The following is a 21502-nucleotide window of genomic DNA, read 5'->3' on the forward strand; positions in this document are numbered from 1 at the left end:
TGTAAAGGGTCTCTCACCCAATGTTCTCTCTCCTTCGAGCTGCAACCCTCGTCGTTCCCCATCGACCGGTCTAAGATCTCATATATCTTCACCCTGCTGTCGGAAAAAGCCCTGGCCTGGGCTACTGCTGTGTGGGATGCCCATAGTTCCTGCTGTGCCAGCTACTCTGCCTTTGCTGAGGAATTCAAACGAGTGTTTCAAGGCCCAAGCAGTGGTCCTGACTCAGCCAAACAGCTCCTGACTCTCCACCAAGGTCGGCGCAGCGTGACGGACTATGCCATCCAGTTCCGCACGGTGGCAGCAGCGAGTGGCTGGAACAACGAGGCGCTCACGGTGTGCTTTCTGAAAGGCCTTTCCGACACTATCCAAGATGAACTGGCCACTCAGGAACCACCGGACAATCTCGAGTCCCTGGTCAAGTTGGCCTCACGCATTGACCAGCGTCTGAGAGAGAGAGAACTCAACCGTAGACCTCTAGCCCCTATCAGTCCCAGCTCCGAGTACCCACCTTTATCCTCGCTGGCTCCACCGGAACCCATGCAGATTGGACGCATCTCCCAGGCTGAGAGAGACCGCCGGATGAGGGAGCGACGCTGTCTATATTGCGGCAAACCGGGCCATTTCCATTCCACGTGTCCCGGGCTCCAGGGAAACGCTCTGTCCCGTACAGACCGGGGGGAACTGTAACGGGAAACATAACCTCCTCCCATCCGTCCAACTCCCGTCTGCTCATTCCAGTCACCCTTTCCTGGGACAACCACAAGCTTCACCTTCAAGCCTTGGTAGACTCTGGAGCCGCAGGTAACATCATGGATGTTGTCTGGGCGAAGGAGAATGGCGTTCCCTCTGAACCTCTAAGTGACCCCATGAGGGTTACTACATTGGATGGAAGCCCTTTGGGATCTGGACTTGTCACTCATGTCACTACCTCCTTGCGACTTTCAGTTTCACAACACCAGGAATTGATGAACTTTCATTTGATCTCCTGTTCCGAGTTCCCTCTCGTCCTTGGATATCCCTGGCTTCACAGCCATAACCCTCACATCGACTGGTCTGTGGGCACTATCAAGCAGTGGGGTCCTACGTGCCAAGCTACTTGTATTTTCCCGAATTCCCGAGTTCTACTCCCGAGTCTTTAGAATCCATCGACCTGACCCGAGTTCCCGAGTGTTACCATGACCTCAAACTGGTATTTAGCAAACAGAGGGCCACCATGCTACCACCCCATAGACCTTATGATTGCCCCATCGAACTGTTTCCGGGCACTTGCCCTCCCAGGGGTCGGATCTTTTCTCTATCTCCACCCGAACGAGCTGCTATGGATACCTACATCAAGGACGCTCTGGAAGCAGGCCTCATGCGTCCATCCACCTCCCCGGCGGGAGCAGGGTTTTTCTTTGTGGCCAAGAAAGACGGTGGATTACGTCCTTGCATCGACTACCGGGGACTCAATGCCATAACCGTCCATAACCGTTACCCGCTACCCCTTATGGCCACAGCCTTCGAGCTGCTCCAGGAAGCAGTTGTTTTCACTAAGCTTGACCTGCGGAACGCATACCATCTTGTGCGGATCAGACCTGGTGACGAGTGGAAGACCGCTTTCAACACGCCTACTGGTCACTATGAATACTTGGTGATGCCCTTCGGCCTGACCAACGCCCCAGCGGTGTTCCAAGCGCTCATAAACGATGTGCTTAGGGATATGCTTAACATATTTGTGTTCCTTTACTTGGATGACATCCTCATCTTTTCGAGCTCTCTTCAAGAACACACTAAGCATGTCAGACAAGTACTCAAACGCCTCCTAGACAGCCATCTGTACGTTAAGCCGGAAAAATGTGAATTCCATTCATCCCGAGTACAATTCCTGGGATTTGTAGTGGAACCCGGTCAAGTCCAAATGGACCCCAGGAAGGTAGGGGCGGTAGCGGATTGGCCCACCCCCAAATCCGTTAAGGAAGTTCAGCGTTTCCTGGGCTTCACTAACTTTTACCGCAAGTTCATCAAGAACTTCAGCTTGGTGGCAGCCCCTCTCTCAGCTTTAACCAAGGGTGGCAATGCAAGGTTTTTGTCGGGAGGAGAAGCTGAGACGGCCTTCCAAGGACTCAAGCAGCGCGTCCTCTCTGCTCCCATCCTGATACTACCGACTACGGATGAACCGTTTGTGGTGGAGGTAGATGCCTCAGAGGTTGGTGTTGGAGCTGTCCTGTCTCAGAGGGGTGAAGACAAGAAGCTTCATCCATGCGCTTTCTTCTCACACCGGCTTACCCCGGCTGAGAGGAACTACGATTTGTGGGGATCGTGAACTCCTAGCGGTTAAGATGGCATTGAAGGAATGGAGAAGTTGTTGGACCAGGGAGAGGAGTATCTGACCCAGAGCGAAGAGTAGCTTGACCAGGGAGATGAGTAGTTGGACCAGGGAGAGGAGTAGTTCAAATCAAAGCAGAGGAGTAGTTGGACCAGGGCGAGGAGTAGTTGGACCAGGGAGAGGAGTAGCTGGACCAGGCAGAGGAATAGTTGGACCAGGCAGAGGAATAGTTGGACCAGGCAGAGGAATAGTTGGACCAGGACAAGGGAGAAGGAGAGGTAGGGGAGAGGAGTACGAATGCGTGGTGGTGTTCAAAGGAGAGTAAGAGCTGTTGTCGCTGATGAAATAAGAGCCACCATCATAGACCATGTGATAAACCATGGTCTATCACCAAGAGACTGGTGAAAGAGTCCAGACTAATACCATGGTCTATCACTGAAAGAGGCTGGTGAAAGAGTCCAGCCTAATACCATGGTCTATCACTGAAAGAGGCTGGTGAAAGAGTCCAGCCTAATACCATGGTCTATCACTGAGAGAGGCTGGTGAAAGAGTCCAGCCTAATTTCAGACGATCAACCGTGGCTTCCATTATCCAGAATTTTCAACAAACCAACAGGTAAGTAATGTAGTTCACAAGGGCTTCTTCTTTCATTACTGTTGCTATGTCCCACTGTAACTGTAGATCACCAATGCCAATCCAAATACATATGTTCTATTTTTGTTCCTCTAAAGGACACAACGTCCTCCTCCCTCTTGCGGAAGAGGAAAGCTCCTCAGTGAAGACCAAGAGCCATTGTAGGATTGGTCATTGCTGACAATGCAATGAAACTGAGAGAAATTCAGACCAGAATTGTAGAGGACAACCTGGTATTTCCCAATAAAGGGGTGACAGGTAGCCTAGTGGTTAGCGTGTTGGACTAGTCCTCGAAAGGTTGCAAGAACAAATCCCTGAGCCTACAAGGGAAAAAATATGTCCTTCTGCCCTTGACCAAGGCAGTTAACCCACTGTTCCTAGGCTGTCATTGAAATAGGAATTTGTTCTTAACTGACTTGCCTAGTTAAATAAAGGTTAAAGAATAATGTTTGATCCATGTTTTGTGCTGCTTCCATGTTGTTATTATCATGTTGTGTTGTGACCATGGTGTTGTCGCCTTGCCATGTTGTTGTCTTAGGTCTCTCTTTATGTAATGTTGTGTTGTCTCTGTTGTTGTGAAATGTGTTTTTTTCCTATATTTATATTTATTTTTAATCCTAGCCCCCGTCCCAGCAGGAGACCTTTAGCTGTTATTGTAAATAATAATTTGTTCTTAACTGATTTGCCTAGTTAAATAAAGGTTCAATAAAAAAAATACAAATAAAATGGCCTACATAGTCACCAGACATGTCACCCATTGAGCATGTTTGGGATGCTCTGAATCCAGTTCCTGCCAATATCCAGCAACTTCGCACAGCCATTGAAGAGGAGTGGGAGAACATTCAAAGGGCCACAATAAACAACCTGATTAACTCAATGTGTAGGAGATGTGTCGTACTGCATGAGGAAAATGGTGGTCACAACAGATACAGACTGGTTCTGATCCACACCCCAACTTTTTTTTAAAGGAATCTATGACCAACAGATGCATATCTGTATTCCCAGTCATGTGAAATCCATAGATTAGGGTCTAATGAATTCATTCCAATTGACTGATGTCCTTATATGAACTGTAACTCAGTAAAATCTTTGAAATTGTTGCATGTTGCAACAACAACATTTTATTCAGTACATTTAGGTCAGAGAGCATACATTGTATTTGCTGCACCCAAACATGTATAGTATGTAGAGAGGAACACCCAGTTAAATATACAAACATCACAAGTGTTCTTGACAGAAGTGAATGAGGGTAAGGTGATATGACATCAAAAGACACAACGTGGGTGTTTGGTTTCGGCATATTCTCTCATTGCATTATAAGTGTGTTGCAGTTTTTTTCAAAGTAAGAGGTTAGCATGTTTTGTTATAGCCTCAAACCTTCTCACTCACCATTATTCATTCAAAAGAAATCATGATATTATCAGGATTCATTTAGAAGTTTTTAGGAACAAGATAAAGTGCTTTCATTTCTAACCTGTAAAACAGAAGTGCATGAAAATAGCCTCAAAAAGGTGACATCCTGTTCTGTTGCCTTTTACCGGGACAACCTGGCATTTCACAATGTTGAAAGCATCAACCTGACTACCATTGGCTCAGACTCTGACCAAACACAGAGTTGGAATGAAACAGCTGTAAGCAGTTCCTTTTGAAAGAAACAGTGAGCGGGTCAAGGATCTCCGGCAGCAATATGTCCAGGTATGGTGTCCATCCAAGATGTCTTGTTCTACAGTGAGTTTTACACTATGCTACTCTACATGTAAACATGGGTTACAGTACATACAATAGGAACAACTGAAAAGCATTTACACATACTGTGTTTGATTTCTTTCAGAGAGTCATGGAGGTGGAGGCTAATCAGACCCCTTGTGAAATAATTTATGTAGATGAGGCAGGGTTTAACCTGGCAAAAACACATCGGCGGGGAAGAAATGTCAACGGGAAAAGGGCCACCGTTGATGTGTCGGGTCAGAGAGGAGCAAAAATCACAATGACTGCAATCTCAAGTGCTGGTTTGGTCCTGCAGAAATGCCAGATTGGTCCCTGCAACACTGAGCACCTTCTTTTATGTTTAGATTACCTCCACTAACAACTGGTGCCAGAAGCAGAAAGGGAACAGGTGGGAGGAAACATGAGGACATTTGTGATTGCATGGGACAATGCAGCATTCCACCATTCACATGCAATCACAAACTGGTTTGCAGCCTATTCAAGAATGGTTTCCCTTTTCCTCCCACCCTACTCGCCTTTCCTCCCCCCTACTCGCCTTTCCTCTCACCCTACTCGCCTTTCCTCCCACCCTACTCGCCTTTCCTCCCACCCTACTCGCCTTTCCACCCACCCTCCCACCCTACGCCTTCCCTCCCAACCTACTCGCCTTTCCTCAATACCATTAAAACCTACTCACCTTTCCTTCCCCCTACTCACCTTTCCTCAATACCATTAAGGATTTTTTTCTGCCTGGAGGTGGAAAGTGAATGATCATCTGCCACATGACCAAATCACCCTCCTGGATGCAATGGATGCCGGCTGCAGAGACATCTCAGCTGAAGACTGCCAGGGGTGGATAAGGCAGGCCAAGCGTTTCTATCCAAGGTGCAGAGACATCTCAGCTGAAGACTGCCAGGGGTGGATAAGGCAGGCCAAGAGTTTCTATCCAAGGTGCAGAGACATCTCAGCTGAAGACTGCCAGGGGTGGATAAGGCAGGCCAAGAGTTTCTATCCAAGGTGCATAGTGAGAGACGACATAAGATGCGATGTGGACGAGGACATGTGGTCAAATGCTGAAGATGGTATAGATTAGAACAGGACGGGCATTTTACAGTTTTTTCCCTTCCGTGCCTTTTTTACTGTAATTGTGTTTTATTTGTACACATTTGGAACCAAAGGCCATGTTGGATTTCTTGTTGATCACTGGCAGCAATTTCATGTTGCTAATAAAGCTTTTACTGCAGCAATTCTGTCACTTACTATTTTTTTCTACTGTACATTCTATAAAGTAAATATGACTCGTTCACTTTTAGATAGTATATTACCAAAAATGCACACATTTGACACTCTCAACCTAAAAATGTAGAGTGGTTTACAGTAGAAGGAAACTGAATTATAAAAACAATGGTTTTCACATTGTCTATTGTCTGCAGGTAGAACTGAAACATGAAAAGTAATGCAGTTTTTGTAATGCCATCAACTGATAGTATTTTGAAAGTCATTGTGCTATGATTGACTACATGTTCCTCTTGGATAGAAAACATGTGCTAGTGTTTTGACAGAATGATTCTATGTTGAGTCGGGTTTGACGTGTTTTGATAGAGTTAGTGTATGTAGAGTTTTTTTGCATTTTGAAATGTGGAGTTGGAATTTAATAAACAAAATGTGGTTTTGAGCAGATAATGAACTATTTGGCTAATTATGTGATGTAGGTGTGTTGTTGTGTTAAGAGTTTAGACAAAGTATCTTAAGTATAGGTAAACACTTTTTTAGCAATTGTGAAAAACTGTAAATATTATTTGAAAAGGGCTATCAGGGATTGGTATATCCATTTTAGGACTTTTAAATGAAATACTGTATAGCCATTGAGTCTTGAAGAATATAACTAATAAAATGGCTCGTGAATTTATTTAAACTATCATACCACATCAGGACCAAAAATATAACCATTTCCAGAAGCTGAAAATGACCCAGTTCTTCATGGCCTGCATACTCATCAGACATGTCACCCATTGAGCATGTTTGGGATGCTCTGGATCGATGCTTACGACAGTATGTTCCAGTTCCAGCCAATATCCAGTAACATTGCACAGCCATTGAAGAGGAGTGGGAGAACATTCGACAGGCCACCATCAACAGCCTGATCAACTCAATGTGTAGGAGATGTGTCGCGCTGCATGAGGCAAATGGTGGTCACAACAGATACAGACTGGTTCTGATCCATACCCCTACTTTTTTATAAAGGAATCTATGACCAACAGATGCATATCTGTATTCCCAGTCATGTGAAATCCATAGACTAGGGTCTAATGAATTTACTTCAAATGACTGATTTCCTTATATGAACTGTAACTCAGTAAAATCTTTGAAATTGTTGCATGTTGAGTTTATACTTTTATTCAGTATATTTAGGTCAGTGAGAAATACATTGTATTTGCTGCACCCAAACATGTATAGTATGTAAAGAGGAACACCCAGTTAAATATACAAACACCACAAGTGTTCTTGACAGAAGTGAATGAGGGTAAGGTGATATGATATCAAAAGACATGACGTGGGTACTTGGTTTCAGCATGTTCTTGCATTGCATTATAAGTATGTTCTACTCACCGACTTTCTATGTAAACTCGACACATATTTCATTCAGCCTTTTAGGGATAGAGGGAATCGGTTTGGAAAAAACGAATTACACCTTGATTATGACAGACATTTGTGTATTTGTAATGATACACAGTCAATTCAGTGATTTATTGGTTTATTCATGAAAGTTTATTAAAACAAGATCTTGATATAAAGTGAAGTAATAAGAATAATAAAATAATATTATTGAGCGTGGCGGTAGCCTAGTGGTTAGAGCATTGGGCCAGTAACCGAAAGCTAAAAATCTGTTGTTCTGCCCCTGAGCAAGTCAGTTATCACGCTGTTCCCCGGGTGTCGTGGATGTTGATTAATAAGGCAGCCCCCCACACCTCTCTGATTCAGAGGGGTTGAGTTAAATGCTGAAGGCATTCAGTTGTACAACTGACTATGTATTCCCTTTATTTGTTTGGGGCCTTTCTGAACACCCAAAGTCACCTTGCATCATGATAAGGTGTACAAAATGATATCCAACTTTGTTATTTATGTCAGTTGCCAACAAGTCATGCATTCCATTTTTAAAGAAATGCCTACTGACCTCCGAGCAGATCGTTATTATGCAAAGGATAAATCCTTCTATATTGACTGAATTTATACAACAGGATTTGGTCATACACACTAAACAGTCATTATTGTGGCCCAGACACATTGGCTGGACAGGCACCAAAGGCATAGTCTTTAAAGGCTAATTAATCTGACTGACAATCCTGCCAAGCTAGAACAAACTCAAGGAAGACTATTTGCCATTGTGAGGTCCCTACTTTCAGAATTGGCGTTCCATTCCAAACAAAGAAATGCATCCACTCATATGCAGTCAACGCCATCCATAATTGTTCTTTTATTTACACTAGTATTTACAGAGCGCTTCTCCATTCTTTGTGGAGGTTTGCAGTGGAGAAACTACACCCCATGCGCTTACAAATTCATATTTACTTCTGTCAGCTTCTCAATACTGGTTTCTGGATGTATTGTTGTCCTGCATTTATTGTGTAATATTGACAGCCTCTGCCTCATTAGTAGTGAAAGAAAAGGTGAGCCTACCACAGTCACGAATGTAGCCCGGCGTTGGCCATATAAAAAGGAAAAAGAACAGCACCAAGCGCCACACAACCCCCTTGAAGACCCATGAGCAGGTAAAGCCTCTTCGCTCTGCAAGAAGTACAGATCTTTACAGCATTACTATTCGAGAACATGCAAGTTCAAATATGAGGTCATCAATCTCCGTGATGTGCAAAGGCTAATCTCTTGATTCTCAAAGGATTGCCTATTTTTATTGTTAGTAACATTTTTGCTTATGGCTATCAATGCGAATATGTCAGTGGGAAAAGACAAAAGTTGATGTTAAAATAAAGTAACAAAAATGCAATAGATACTAGCATGCAGTTGTACAAAGATTCTGACAACAGGCAAACGAAGGCAATGTACTCCATTCTGATCATGTGGATTCTTATTCTAGATAGGTGCAGTCTCTCTCTCCTGGATTTCAGGCACAATGTTTGCGTTATTGGTTTGCATCCTGACACTGCATGAAGTGTACTCTGCGTGCAATGTGGTAAGTACTCCTACTAATTACTGAAAATAACATATGCCATCTGAAACAGTATATTAGACATGAAACCAATTACACGTTAAAGTATTTATGAAAGGTCTTACTCTGAAAGCTTTTCATTCTTTCCCTTGGGCCATCTCCTACTGCTGTGTCCACAGTCAAGTAAGTACAATTCGTTTCGAACATTCTAACACAGTGCCCAGTGGAAGTGTACACACTCGTTGCACAGTCTCCACATTTTGCTGCCTGAACATTTAAAAAGGGATTACACAACATACTCCAGATTTTAAAAGTAAAAGACAATCACAGAACATTTTCCAAATCAATTCAAAATTAAATGAAAATGTCTTGATTGCATATGTCTTGACACCCCAGAGTTCATACTTGGTTGAAACACCTTTGGCAGCCATTACAGCATTGAATAATTTCAAATAAGATTCTACCAACTTTGCACAACTCTTAGGGCAACATGTATTCATTGTTTTGTCATTATACTTTGGCTGGGAATCATTGATGGACAGCAATATTCAAACCTTTTTTTTTAAAGGAGATTTCATTCAGGGCTGAGACTGGACCATTCAGGAACAAGTAAACAACTCTTGGAAAGCCATTCGGATGTGTCTTTGGCATTAAATAGGTAGAATTTTCCAGAAAAAAACTACCTCAGGGTTAGTATTAGGGTGGCAGTATCATGTTATAGGTATTGCTTCTCATCGGCAGGGACTGGGGAGTGCGTCAATTTCAAAATAAATATGAAAGCCTCAAAGCCCAGGTAAACATTGACAAAAATAACCCTCCTCAGTCTTCTGAAAATCCTGGGACAGAGTTGTAGTTTTCAGTGAGACAATTATACATAATGTTATGTCAAAGACACACCTGATTGGATTTCCAAGGTGTTGTGTTGCCGAGTTGTCTGGACTCAGTCCAGACATAAATTTGCTTGAAAAGAGGTTTAAATATGCTTTCCATCAATGATTCCCAACCAAATATACTGCGCTTGAGCAATTTTGACAAAAAATTAGCATATGCTGCCCTAAGAGTTGGTAGTGTAAACTTCAAATGGAGGAGTAGATTATGTAGATCAGTACTGTAGGAAAAAATGTAATCCCTTTCAATTTGATGTGAAGAATTTGCAAACGGTGTGTAGACTTTCAATATCCTCTACCAACATGATTATAAATGAATTCAACTGGATTTAGTTATCACACTCAATGTTTAATTCATCATGTGTTGTCTTTACAAAAGAACGTGGATTGATTTGGGACTCATTGTCCAGATGTTGGCAAAGACATTAGGAGTAAATAGTTGCTTTGTATTATGGTTTAGTGAAGTATTTACATGTGGAGTAAGTAATGTGCATATAATCCCACAATATAATGTGTGTGTACGTATAGATATTTGCCCAGACAGCACAGCAGTTCAGGCTGAGATCCTTAACCAGCACAATGCCTTCCGGAGAGCGGTTACGCCAACTGCTAGAGACATGCTCAAGATGGTAAACTTTCATAATTCATTTACTTTCCACCAGTAACAAACCGCAGAATCAATGTTTCCAACATAGTATCCCCAAAATCCATCAAAGAATAGAATCCCTGATTGGTAATTCATAGAGCAGCCCTATATGGTTAGTCTATGTACAGGTAGAGAAAATACAGTGGCCACAAAATACTCCTTGGACACTAGTATGTGGATGTCAGTCTTGTGGATGCCTTTATTCTAGAACTGTTAGTATTTGATCTGCAGAACTGGAGCGAGGAGGCAGCGGCCAGTGCTCAGGCTTGGGTTGACACCTGCTCCATGGCTCATGGCCCACCCAGCAGTCGCATGCTTGGCGGTACGTTTTCCCCTTTGTCTCTCCTTGACACATCCTGTCCGTCCCCTGCTGTAGAGCAAACTAAAACAAATATATTTGATTGATTCATGCAACTCAAGACATTGGCTGCAATGGTATCAATGTGAGCATGATCTTAAGCTCAAATATATTTTGAATGTCATGAGTTCTTATCACCAGTGACTCTCTATGGTAGCTTACATTTGTTGACATCTTAAATCCTGCATTCAAAGACATTTTAGTCAACTGTTCCAGTTTGATTTCACTGTTACACACCTATTTAGTAAACTTTTCCATGCATGCTTCACTTCTGAACAGACTACGAAATGGGTGAGAACCTGTTCATGTCCTCCGCTTCTACGAATTGGACTCAAATCGTTACAGCCTGGCACAGTGAGGTCATAGACTACTCCTATCCCAATGGATCTATCAATGGTAAATCCATTGGCCACTACACACAGGTAACATTCATCTTACGTGCAGATACACTATGACATGAAGTGCCTTCAGATAGTATTCAGACTCGTTGACTTTTTCCACATTGTTATGTTACAGGCTTCTAAAATGGATGAAATAAAACAATTTCCTCACGAATCTACACACAATACCCCATAATGACTAAGTGATTAAAAACAACAAAAAACCATATTTACATAAGTATTCAGACCCTTTGCTATGAGACTCGAAAATTGAGATGCATCCTGTTTCCATTGATCATCCATGAGATGTGTCTACAACTTGATTGGAGTCCACCTGTGGTAAATTCAATTGATTGGACATGATTTGAAAAAGGCAAACACCTGTCTATATAAAGGTCCCACAGTTGACAGTGAATGTCATAGCAAAACCCAAGCCATGAGATTGAAGGAATTGTCTGTAAAGCACAGAGACAGGATTGTGTCAAGGCACAGATCTAGGGAAGGACAACAAAAAATGTCTGCAGCATTGAAGGTCCCCAAGAACACAGTGTTCTCCATCATTCTTAAATGGAAGAAGTTTGAAATCCCCAAGACCCTTCGTAGAGCTGGCGGCCCAGAGAAGGGTCTTGGTCAGAGAGGTGACCAAGAACCCGATGTTCAATCTGACAGAGCTCCAGAGTTCCTCTGTGGAGGTTGTCCTTCTGGAAGTTTCTCCCATCTCTGCAGCACTCCACCAATTAGGCCTTTATGGTAGAGTGGCCAGACAAAAGCCACTCCTCAATAAAAGGCACATGACAGCCAGCTATGAGTCTGCCAAAAGGCACCCAAAGACTCTCAGGTCATGAGAAACAAGATTCTCTGGTCTGATGACACCAAGATTGAGCTCTTTGGCCTGAATGCTAAGCGTCATATCTGAAGGAAATCTGGCATCATCCCTACAGTGAAGCATGATGGTGATGTCAGCATCATGCTGTGGGGGTGTTCTTCAGTGGCAGGGACTAGGAGACTAGTCCGGATCGAGGCAAAGATGAACGGCGCTAAGTACAGGGGGATCCTTAATGAAAACCACACAGCCAAGACAACGCAGGAGTGGCTTTGGGACAAGTCTCTGAATGTACTTAAGTGGCCCAGCCAGAGCCCGCACTTGAACCCGATCGAACATCTCTGAAGAGACCTGAAAATAGCTGTGCAGCATCGCTCCCCTTCCAACCTGAAAGAGCTTGAGAGGATATGCAGAGAAGATTGGGAGAAACTCCCCAAATACAGATGTGCCAAGCTTGTGGCGTCTTCCCAAGAAGACTTGAGGCTGTAATCGCTTCCAAAGGTGCTTCAACAAAGTACTAAGTAAAGGGTTTGAATACCTATGTAAAGGTCACATCAGTTGCTAATAATTTGCCATTATGGGGTATTGTGTGTAGATTGATGAGGGAAAAACTTATTTTATACATTTTAGAATAAGGCTGTAACGTAACAAAATGTGGGAAAGTCAAGGGGTCTGAATACTTTCCGAATGCACTGTGTAACATCTAATCAAATTACAGGTTTTATAGGCCCATTTATAGAGAAACAGTCTGATGAAGTTTGCTTGTTTAAAAAATGTACAGTAAAACAATGCAAAAACACACCTCAGTTCCTTCCACTGGGTGGCTGTATCATTTAAAAAATATCTACAGTGCTTCCAGTGACAAGTGACCATGTTCACAACTGAAAACAGTGACAAACAACTTCTGCATGAAAGAGCAGTTAGCCACTATATCTACACAAACAGTAACTATTTTAGAAATACAAAATGTATTAACTTAAACAGTCACCTTAAAGGAGGGCAGTTTCAATATACTGCTTGGACCCCCATGAACGTCTCTCCAAACACATCAAAGACAACTGCAGTGGCCTAACTTTCAAAGTAATACACATGCTGTCAAATTTGAATAAACAAACACCAATATAAAAATAAACATACCTTCTGAACAGATTCAAACATACCTTCTGAACAGATTCAAACATACCTTCTGAACAGATTCAAACATACCTTCTGAACAGATTCAAACCCTTCTGAACAGATTCAAACATACCTCTGAACAGATTCAAACCCAACAGATTCAAACCCACCTTCTGAACAGATTCAAACCTTCTGAACAGATTCAAACATACCTTCTGAACAGATTCAAACATACCTTCTGAACAGATTCAAACATACCTTCTGAACAGATTCAAACATACCTTCTGAACAGATTCAAACATACCTTCTGAACAGATTCAAACATACCTTCTGAACAGATTCAAACATACCTTCTGAACAGATTCAAACATACCTTCTGAACAAACATACCTTCTGATTCAAACATACCTTCTGAACAGATTCAAACATACCTTCTGAACAGATTCAAACATACCTTCTGAACAGATTCAAACATACCTTCTGAACAGATTCAAACATACCTTCTGAACAGATTCAAACATACCTTCTGAACAGATTCAAACATACCTTCTGAACAGATTCAAACATACCTTCTGAACAGATTCAAACATACCTTCTGAACAGATTCAAACATACCTTCTGAACAGTCAACACTAGACTTTTAGGTACAAAAGGACCCACAATGGACTATTTTTTAAATATATTTGACATGTCCACCACTAATTAGGGTCAGATAGGAAACACACACCAACACTACAGTTCCTATTCTGTCATGTATATTTTCCGGGATATTTAATTACATATACCTATTGACACCAAAGGAATATATACTTACAAAATAGATTACTAACTTATTGGCATTTCTTTTGGTAGCAATTTCAGTCATTGTATTGTACATACACTGAGTTTACCAAACATTAGGAACACCTTCCTAATATTGAGTTGTCTCCCCACAAACCGGTGCACCTGGCACCTACTACCATAAAACCATTCAAAGGCACTTAAATCTTTTGTCTAGTCCATTCACCCTCTGAATGGCACACGTACACAATCCAGGTCTCAATTCTCTCAAGGCTTAAAAATCCTTCTTTAACCGGTCTCCTCTCCTTCATCTACACTGTTTGAAGTGGATTTAACAAGTGACATAAATAAGAGATCATAGCTTTCACCTGGATTCACCCCCGGTCAGTCTACATCATTGGAAAGAGCCGGTGTTCTTCGTTCTTAACATTTTGTCTACTCAGTGTATATTGTTATGAACCATTGTTCTACACTCAAAATAGCATCTGCTACATATGTGGATGCAACATGTAACAATTGATTTGATTTGCTGTGCTGTATGGTAGTCAGAGTGGTGTGTAGTTACCGACAAGTGTCATTATGGTTATTCGCCAATGAAACTCGGATAACACTAAACTGCGTTTCCTTCCATATACCTGTAGGTGGTTTGGAACAGTTCGTACAAGGTTGGCTGTGGTGTGGCCCTGTGTCCTGGCTCAGTCTACTTCTATGGGTGCCAGTATTACAGAGCGTATGTTGCACTAATCACACCCAGAAATGCACCTAACACCCGTGTACAATTTCACCCAATTTACTGGAACTGGTAGTGGAAGGTAGGCATCATCCAGCGATCATTTCAATACTTTGGTTAACAGGGGAAACTACAGAGGAGTGGCTCCATACAAGGAAGGAGCTACATGTGCCGACTGCCCCAACTCCTGCGAAAATAAGCTTTGCAGTAAGTATCAGACATGATGAAATGCATGTGGTCTAAAATCCTACCAATGTGACTCAGCAATGTTAGTGTTTCAAAAACATGTTCACAAGGTTCAATGTACAATAATCCCCAAATGTAAACGGTCAATATACAATGAATTGACTGCCAATGTTTCTTCTTATGTGTCATTTCAGCCAATCCCTGTCCTTACTTAAACAAGTATGTCAATTGTGCCGCCATGAAAAAACAGGCCGGGTGCAGTAATCCTTTGGTGTACGCCTGGTGCCCCGCCCTCTGCCTGTGCACCTCCAAAATCATCCCAATAGCAAAGAAGTGAAACCACCAGACTCTCCAAAATGGTCCACCGAAAGATCACTTTGAATGATTCCTCTGTTGTTTCCTTGTCTTTGAGAAGAAGAAAAAAAAACATAAAACCTGGCTGATCTATCTACTGTACTTCTGGTAAAGTCAGTTGATTTGAAAAATACTAACTATCACTAATAATATTTTAATTATCACTGTAGGTCTAAGGTACAGATAAAACATGATTCTTACTCTGGGGGTAACATAAGGTGTATAACCTACAGTAACTAATGTTAGTTTGAAGCGTTGCAATTGATTTTGTTCCCTTTCATTGGTTTCAATGTCTTCATACCCATTTCACCAAAGAAAAACAATTTTTGATTTGCATGGACGTTGAATAAGAATATCCTCTACATTTTGAGAAGCAATATTTCCATCAGTTACAGTAACAGTGAACATGTCTATTATTTAGCTAATTAACCACACAGTAATATGGTTATACAGAACTGCAATACCTCAACACATTTAACTTTAAGTTGATTCATGCTGCTCACCATTTGCTCTATCAACATTAAATGTTTGCACATGACAGAAATACATAACCCTTATTATTTTCCTTAATCACATTAAATGATCATGAAGATTAATTCATGGACTCTGTGTTAATGGTTTTACAACTCACTATCAGATAGTCAGCGTCACCACCAGATGCCTCTGTTGTACAACAGTAAATTCTGTATCAGAATAACACGACCATCTGCAGGCTTGATATACACTGCAGTTCAAAATTTTGGGGTCACTTAGAAATGTCCTTGTTTTTGAAAGAAAAGCACATGTTTTTGTCCATTAAAATAACATAAAATTGATCAGAAATACAGTGCAGATACTGTTAATGTTGTAAATGACTATTGTAGCTGGAAATGGCTGATTTTTAATGGAATATCTACATAAGGGTACAGAGGCCCATTATCAGCAACCATCACTCTTGTGTTCCAATGGCACGTTGTGTTAGCTAATCCAAGTTTAGCATTTTAAAAGGCAAATTGATCATTAGAAAACCCTTTTGCAATTATGTTAGCACAGCTGAAAACTGCCATCCTGATTAAAGAAGCAATAAAACAAGTCTTCTTTAGACTATGAAACTCGTCAGTCTATTAGACTATGAAACTCGTCAGTCTATACTTTTCTGAGAAATGAAGGCTATTCCATGCGAGAAATTGCCAAGAAACTGAAGATCTCGTACAATGCTGTGTACTACTCCCTTCACAGAACAGCGCAAACTGGCTTTAACCAGAATAGAAAGAGGAGTGGGAGGCTCCGGTGCACAACTGAGCAAGAGGACAAGTACATTAGTGTGTCTAGTTTGAGAAACAGACGCCTCACAAATCCTCAACTGGCAGCTTCATTAAATAGTACTCGCAAAACACCAGTCTCAACGTCAACAGTGAAGAGGCGACTCCGGGATGCTGGCCTTCTAGGCAGAGTTGCAAAGAGAAAGCGATTTCTCAGACTGGCCAATAAAAATAAAAGATTAAGATGGGTAAAAGAACACAGACACTGGAAAGAGGAACTCTGCCTAGAAGGCCAGCATCCTGGATGTTATTTTAATGGACAAAAAAAATGTGCTTTTGAACAGTTAGTGTACACCGTCCCTTCTCCTGTCCCTTACAACATTGATTTATGTGAACTGATCCTTTATCAGAAAAAAGACACATGACTTCTAATAAGAACCCTGAGAAGGCAACACAAGGTGGAACTGGCACACTGACATAGAGGTAAGGTATTCTGCAGTATATTTATTGTCTAGAATTTGATTCAAAAAAGGTTCAATATAACTGTTTATGTTCATGTCTCATGTGTAGGCTATAAAAACTTCAGCAATGCATACCCTCCTGCACATAAACTCAGGCATGATTAACTTTGACTAAAATATTAGAACGTAAACTGTAAGGATCATTTTTGAATAGCTAAAGAGAATAAGAGCTGCTACAAGAAAAACAATGAATAGGGTGTGTCTTTTAAGTGTTTGGAATGCAGCCAAGGTACGGACTCGGGAGAGGTGAAGGTCGAGAGCCTTGCGTCCTCTGAAACACGACCCTGCCAAGCAGCACTGCTTCATGACATACTGCTTGCTTAACCCGGAAGCCAGCCGCACCAATGTGTCGGAAGAAACACTGACTGCGATCCAAACATTTAAAAGACACACCCTATCCCCTCAGCCCTCAAATTAAGTGGACACTTCTGATGACGTATCATGATGTCTGACGAGTATACACTTGAAGGGCAAAGGGCGATGGAGGAAAGAATGAGTTTTAAATGGACCACCCTTAGCCGGAAATTCATCACTCGTAGATCCTGCGATGGTTGTGTTTTCAGACAGCCATTTGATTAGATGTTCAGGAGTCTTAAGGCTTGGGGGTAGAAGCTGTTTAGAAGAATATTTGACCTAGACTTAGAGCTCCAGTACCGCTTGCCGTGCAGTAGCAGAGAGAACAATCTATGACAAGTGTGGCTGGAGCCTTTGACAAATTTGAGGGCCTTCCTCTGACACCGCCTGGTATAGAGGTCCTGCATGGCAGGAAGCTTAACCCCAGTGATGTACCGGGCCGTACACACTACCCTCTGTAGTGCCTTGCGGTCGGAGGCCGAGCATTTGCCATACCAGGCAATGATGCAACCAGTCAGCATGCTCTCGAGGTTGTTGTCCTGGCACCCCACGGCCAGGTCTCTGACCTCCTCCTTATAGGCTGTCTCGTCATTGTCGGTGATCAGGCCACTGTTGTGTCATCGACAAACTTAATGATGGTGTTGGAGTCGTGCCTGGCCACACAGTCATGAGTGAACAGGAAGTATAGGAGAGGACTGAGCACGCACCCCTGAGGGGCCTCCGTGTTGAGGATCAGCGTGACGGATGTGTTATTACCTACCCTTACCACCTGGGGCGGCCCATCAGGAAGTCCAGGATACAGTTGCAGAGGGAGGTTTAGTCCCAGGGTCCTTAGCTTAGTGATGAGTTATGAGGGCACAATGGCGTTGAACGCTGAGATGTAGTCAATGAATAGCATTCTCACATAGGTCTTCCATTTGTCCAGGTGTGAAAGAGCAGTGTGGAGTGCAATAGAGATTGCATCTGTGGATCTGTTGGGGCAGTATTCAAAATGGAGTTGGTCTAGGGTTTCTGGGATAATGTTGTTGATGTGTGCCGTGACTAGCTTTTCAAAGCACTTCATGGCTACAGACTTTTACTGCCTTTTACTGAGCAGGGACTTCTGTCTACTGAGCAGGGACTTTGTCTACTGAGCAGGGACTTCTGTCTACTGAGCAGGGACTTCTGTCTACTGAGCAGGGACTTCTGTCTACTGAGCAGGGACTTCTGTCTACTGAGCAGGGACTTCTATCTGACCACTCTACGATAAAGGTGGAGTGCTGCAGAGATGGTTGTCCTTCTGGAAGGTTGTCCCATCTCCACAGAAGAACTCTCGAGCTCTGCCAGAGTGACCATCAGGTTCTTGTTCACCTCCCTGACCTAGGCCCTTCTTAGTTTGGCCGGGCGGCCTGCTCTAGGAAGAGTCTTGTTAGTTCCAATCTTCTTACATTTCAGATTGATGGAGGCCACTGTATTCTTGAGGACCTTCAATGCTGCAGACATTTTTTGGTACCCTTCCCCAGATACGTGCATCGACACCACCCTGTCTCGGAGCTCTACGGCCAATTCCTTTGTCGTCATGGTTTGGTTTTTGCTCTGAAATGCACTGTCAATTGGGAGACCTTATATAGAGAGTTGTGTGTCTTTCCAAATCATGTCAAATCAATTGAATTTACCACAGGTCGACTCCAATCAAGTTGTAGAAACATCTCAAGGATGATCAAAGGAAACAGGATGCACCTGAGCTCAATTTCGAGTCTCATAGCAAAGGGTCTGAATACTTATATAAATAAGGTATTTCTGTTTTTTGATTTTAATAAATTTGCACACATTCCGACAAACATGTTTTAATCTTGTCATTATGGGGTACTGTGTAGATTGATGAGGGAATAAATATTTTAATTTTTTATTTTTTAAATAAGGCTGTAACGTTACAAAATATGGGAAAAGGGAAAGGATCTCAATACATTCCGAATGCACGAAAAATAAACCCTGGATTGTATATCCTACGTACTGGCCAATGAGGGACTTTGAAAATACCGGTCGACCATATTGGCACTGCCCAGAATACGGAGTCCGCCATAGGAATGAATGGAATTATACAGTATTTCAGTTAGACGTGTCAAGGACAAAATTACATGCATAAGTATTTGTTGTTGTAGTGGGGCCAGTAAACATTAATACTTTCAAAAATCATACTTTAAATACATTAATATATATAAGTATGTATGTATGTTTAACTCACATAATATATATTTAAAGTATGTATGAAGGTGTCTGTAATAGAATAAACGTGGGAAACAATAGTTTAGCCATGAATAATTGCATTTGTATAGCTTCCAAAATGATTTTGTTTTTACTGTGTTGGGTGCGTGCCAGGACGTAGGGGCGGTGGCATCAAAACAGTGCCCTCATTAGTCATCTAGTGTAATTATAGAGAACCGGATTGATCGATTACCTTTTTTTATGAGCAAAGTTTGATTGAAAGAAGGTTCGTTGTCGTTGCAAGTAATTCGTTAACTTTTCGAATTTTTCTAAACGGTTAGCTCGCTAGATACAGTTGATTTAGATAGCAAATGTATTGACAGTTGGGTTTAGTCGGTGACTACTTGTTAACAAGCTAGCTACATTGCAAGCTAGCTAATGCAGCAACTGGTGGTGCAGGGACTGAACAGTAGTATTGTCGTTGCAGCTGGATAGCACAGCAGAATGGAACTTTGTTCTCCCTCTACAAGACTTTATCAAGCAAGGCAAGTGTGATAACACGACATTATGTTGCCATGGGTGGCTGTAGAACAGATACAAGAGGGTTAGTTAACATATTTGGCTCTAGTATTAGCTAACTATTGGCAAGTTTATGAAACGTGGGCTAATTTGTCAGTTCAAGTAACATGGCAGTGTACGGATGTCTGACTACGTTAACTAACGATAACTAAATTAGCTCTAGTCTAGATATACACAGCAGCTAACAAACCAGCCACGTCTATCCGTGACGATTGTAAATATGGCTAACTTGTTGACTAACGAAGCTTAGCTAGGCTGCTAACTATCGAATGCCTTAACCAGACAATTTCAAATGAGACGATGTAGCTAACGCTAGCTAATGCATCCATTATGAAAAATAATTTTGCAATGTTATACCGACGGCTTTGCCAATTGAAAATTCCATTGAATGCAATTGCACTGTTTGTATGTAATTAGCTAACGGTAGTCAGTTACTATTCAAAGTCACATTTATTAGACATCTTGTGTGCATGCAATTTCAGATGATAATGTCTAGCATTGAACCGTTGAATCTATTGATATTCTGTGTCTCTTGTTAATTGTGTGTTTTGTTTTACAGAGCACAATCCAAGGAGCACATTAGGTACGAGTCAAATATGGACCGAAAGATGATACGGAACGTTTTTGTGCAGATGTTATAACGAGGTAGCTAGCAAGCCAGGACATTGGATAAATACAACAGCGTTGCAAGTGAAACACCTACATTGCAGGTTGACAGCTACGCTTGGTCTTTCTGTGTGCGTGGAGTGCCTATGGCGGAGTTTGGAGAGAACGACGGCTCATCTCCATCGAATACTGGGGATTCGGTGGCTTTGCCCTGTGATCAAACAGACGGGAAGACGCAGTGCGAAGTATCCGTCTTCAATGGGGACTGTGGGATACCGGCAAACATGGTTGGATCAGAAACGTTACCTGACAGCCCAGGGCTTGAAACAGCCAACAACTCCTCTGTCGGATTGGATTCCAAATCTGGAATACCACGCAGGAGCAGCATTATAAAGGTAAATCATATTTGTAATACGGATTTGAAAACGCGAAGAGGGATGCATGGTTGGCTAGATGGTTAGCATAGTGGATGCATCCTTAGACTTTGATCTTCCACGAAGTGTACATGTTATGCACATTGGTTCAGCAACCTCGACCATACGACCACTTGCAATCCAAAAAAACACTGTTCACACACACAGTGACAATGCAAACAGTCAGGTTAAAGTATAGGTCTTGTCTGAATTTCATCACAAGTGTCAATTCACCATTCAGAGCAAATTAACTAACTTCTGTGTTGTCAGCTCATGGTAAATATCTTGAGATATTTAGCTGAATTCTGGATAGGTGACTACTAGGAGGGGATACACCTCCATTATCAGATTGAATACTATTGTTTAAAAATATCCTAGGCCAAGTCCTCACTAACTCATTTATGAAATCGAAGATGAGACATTAATATGAAGACACAGGGAGTTAGTATGGGACAACAATGTCTAGGTTACAGGCGTTCTTACAAATACGTTCTGTAGGGAAACATTGCTTGAAGGCTTTGCATGAACTGA

General features: G+C 42.1%; 2 protein-coding genes across 2 annotated transcripts in view; both read left to right on the plus strand.

The window, feature by feature from the left end:
* Positions 1–8347: 8347 nt before the first annotated feature.
* Positions 8348–15666, plus strand: LOC124006011 (cysteine-rich venom protein). Its single transcript, XM_046315670.1, has 8 exons — positions 8348–8418; positions 8742–8841; positions 10229–10329; positions 10578–10668; positions 10984–11126; positions 14445–14533; positions 14658–14740; positions 14914–15666. Exons 2-8 carry the CDS (start codon positions 8778–8780, stop codon positions 15054–15056), a joined length of 714 nt encoding a protein of 237 aa, XP_046171626.1. The 5' UTR covers positions 8348–8418; positions 8742–8777; the 3' UTR covers positions 15057–15666.
* Positions 15667–19585: 3919 nt separating this feature from the next.
* Positions 19586–21502, plus strand: part of LOC124005117 (inactive phospholipase C-like protein 2) — a 60966-nt gene continuing 59049 nt past the window's right edge. Inside the window, exons 1-4 of the mRNA XM_046314063.1 lie at positions 19586–19659; positions 19861–19918; positions 20512–20535; positions 20663–20953. Coding sequence (XP_046170019.1) covers positions 20705–20953 — 249 coding nt within the window. The 5' untranslated portion in view covers positions 19586–19659; positions 19861–19918; positions 20512–20535; positions 20663–20704. The remainder of the gene's footprint in view (positions 19660–19860; positions 19919–20511; positions 20536–20662; positions 20954–21502) is intronic.

Source organism: Oncorhynchus gorbuscha, linkage group LG19 (assembly GCF_021184085.1).
Source record: "Oncorhynchus gorbuscha isolate QuinsamMale2020 ecotype Even-year linkage group LG19, OgorEven_v1.0, whole genome shotgun sequence".
In the NCBI taxonomy this organism is placed as follows: domain Eukaryota; kingdom Metazoa; phylum Chordata; class Actinopteri; order Salmoniformes; family Salmonidae; genus Oncorhynchus; species Oncorhynchus gorbuscha.

Bases quoted from the DNA above. Each gene is read 5' to 3' on its own strand.
- LOC124006011 (XM_046315670.1), top strand. From the start codon at position 8,778: ATGTTTGCGTTATTGGTTTGCATCCTGACACTGCATGAAGTGTACTCT. The intron at 14,534-14,657 runs GTATGTTGCACT...TTTGGTTAACAG, and splicing joins GGGTGCCAGTATTACAGAGC to GGGAAACTACAGAGGAGTGG. The intron at 14,741-14,913 runs GTAAGTATCAGA...GTGTCATTTCAG, and splicing joins CTGCGAAAATAAGCTTTGCA to CCAATCCCTGTCCTTACTTA.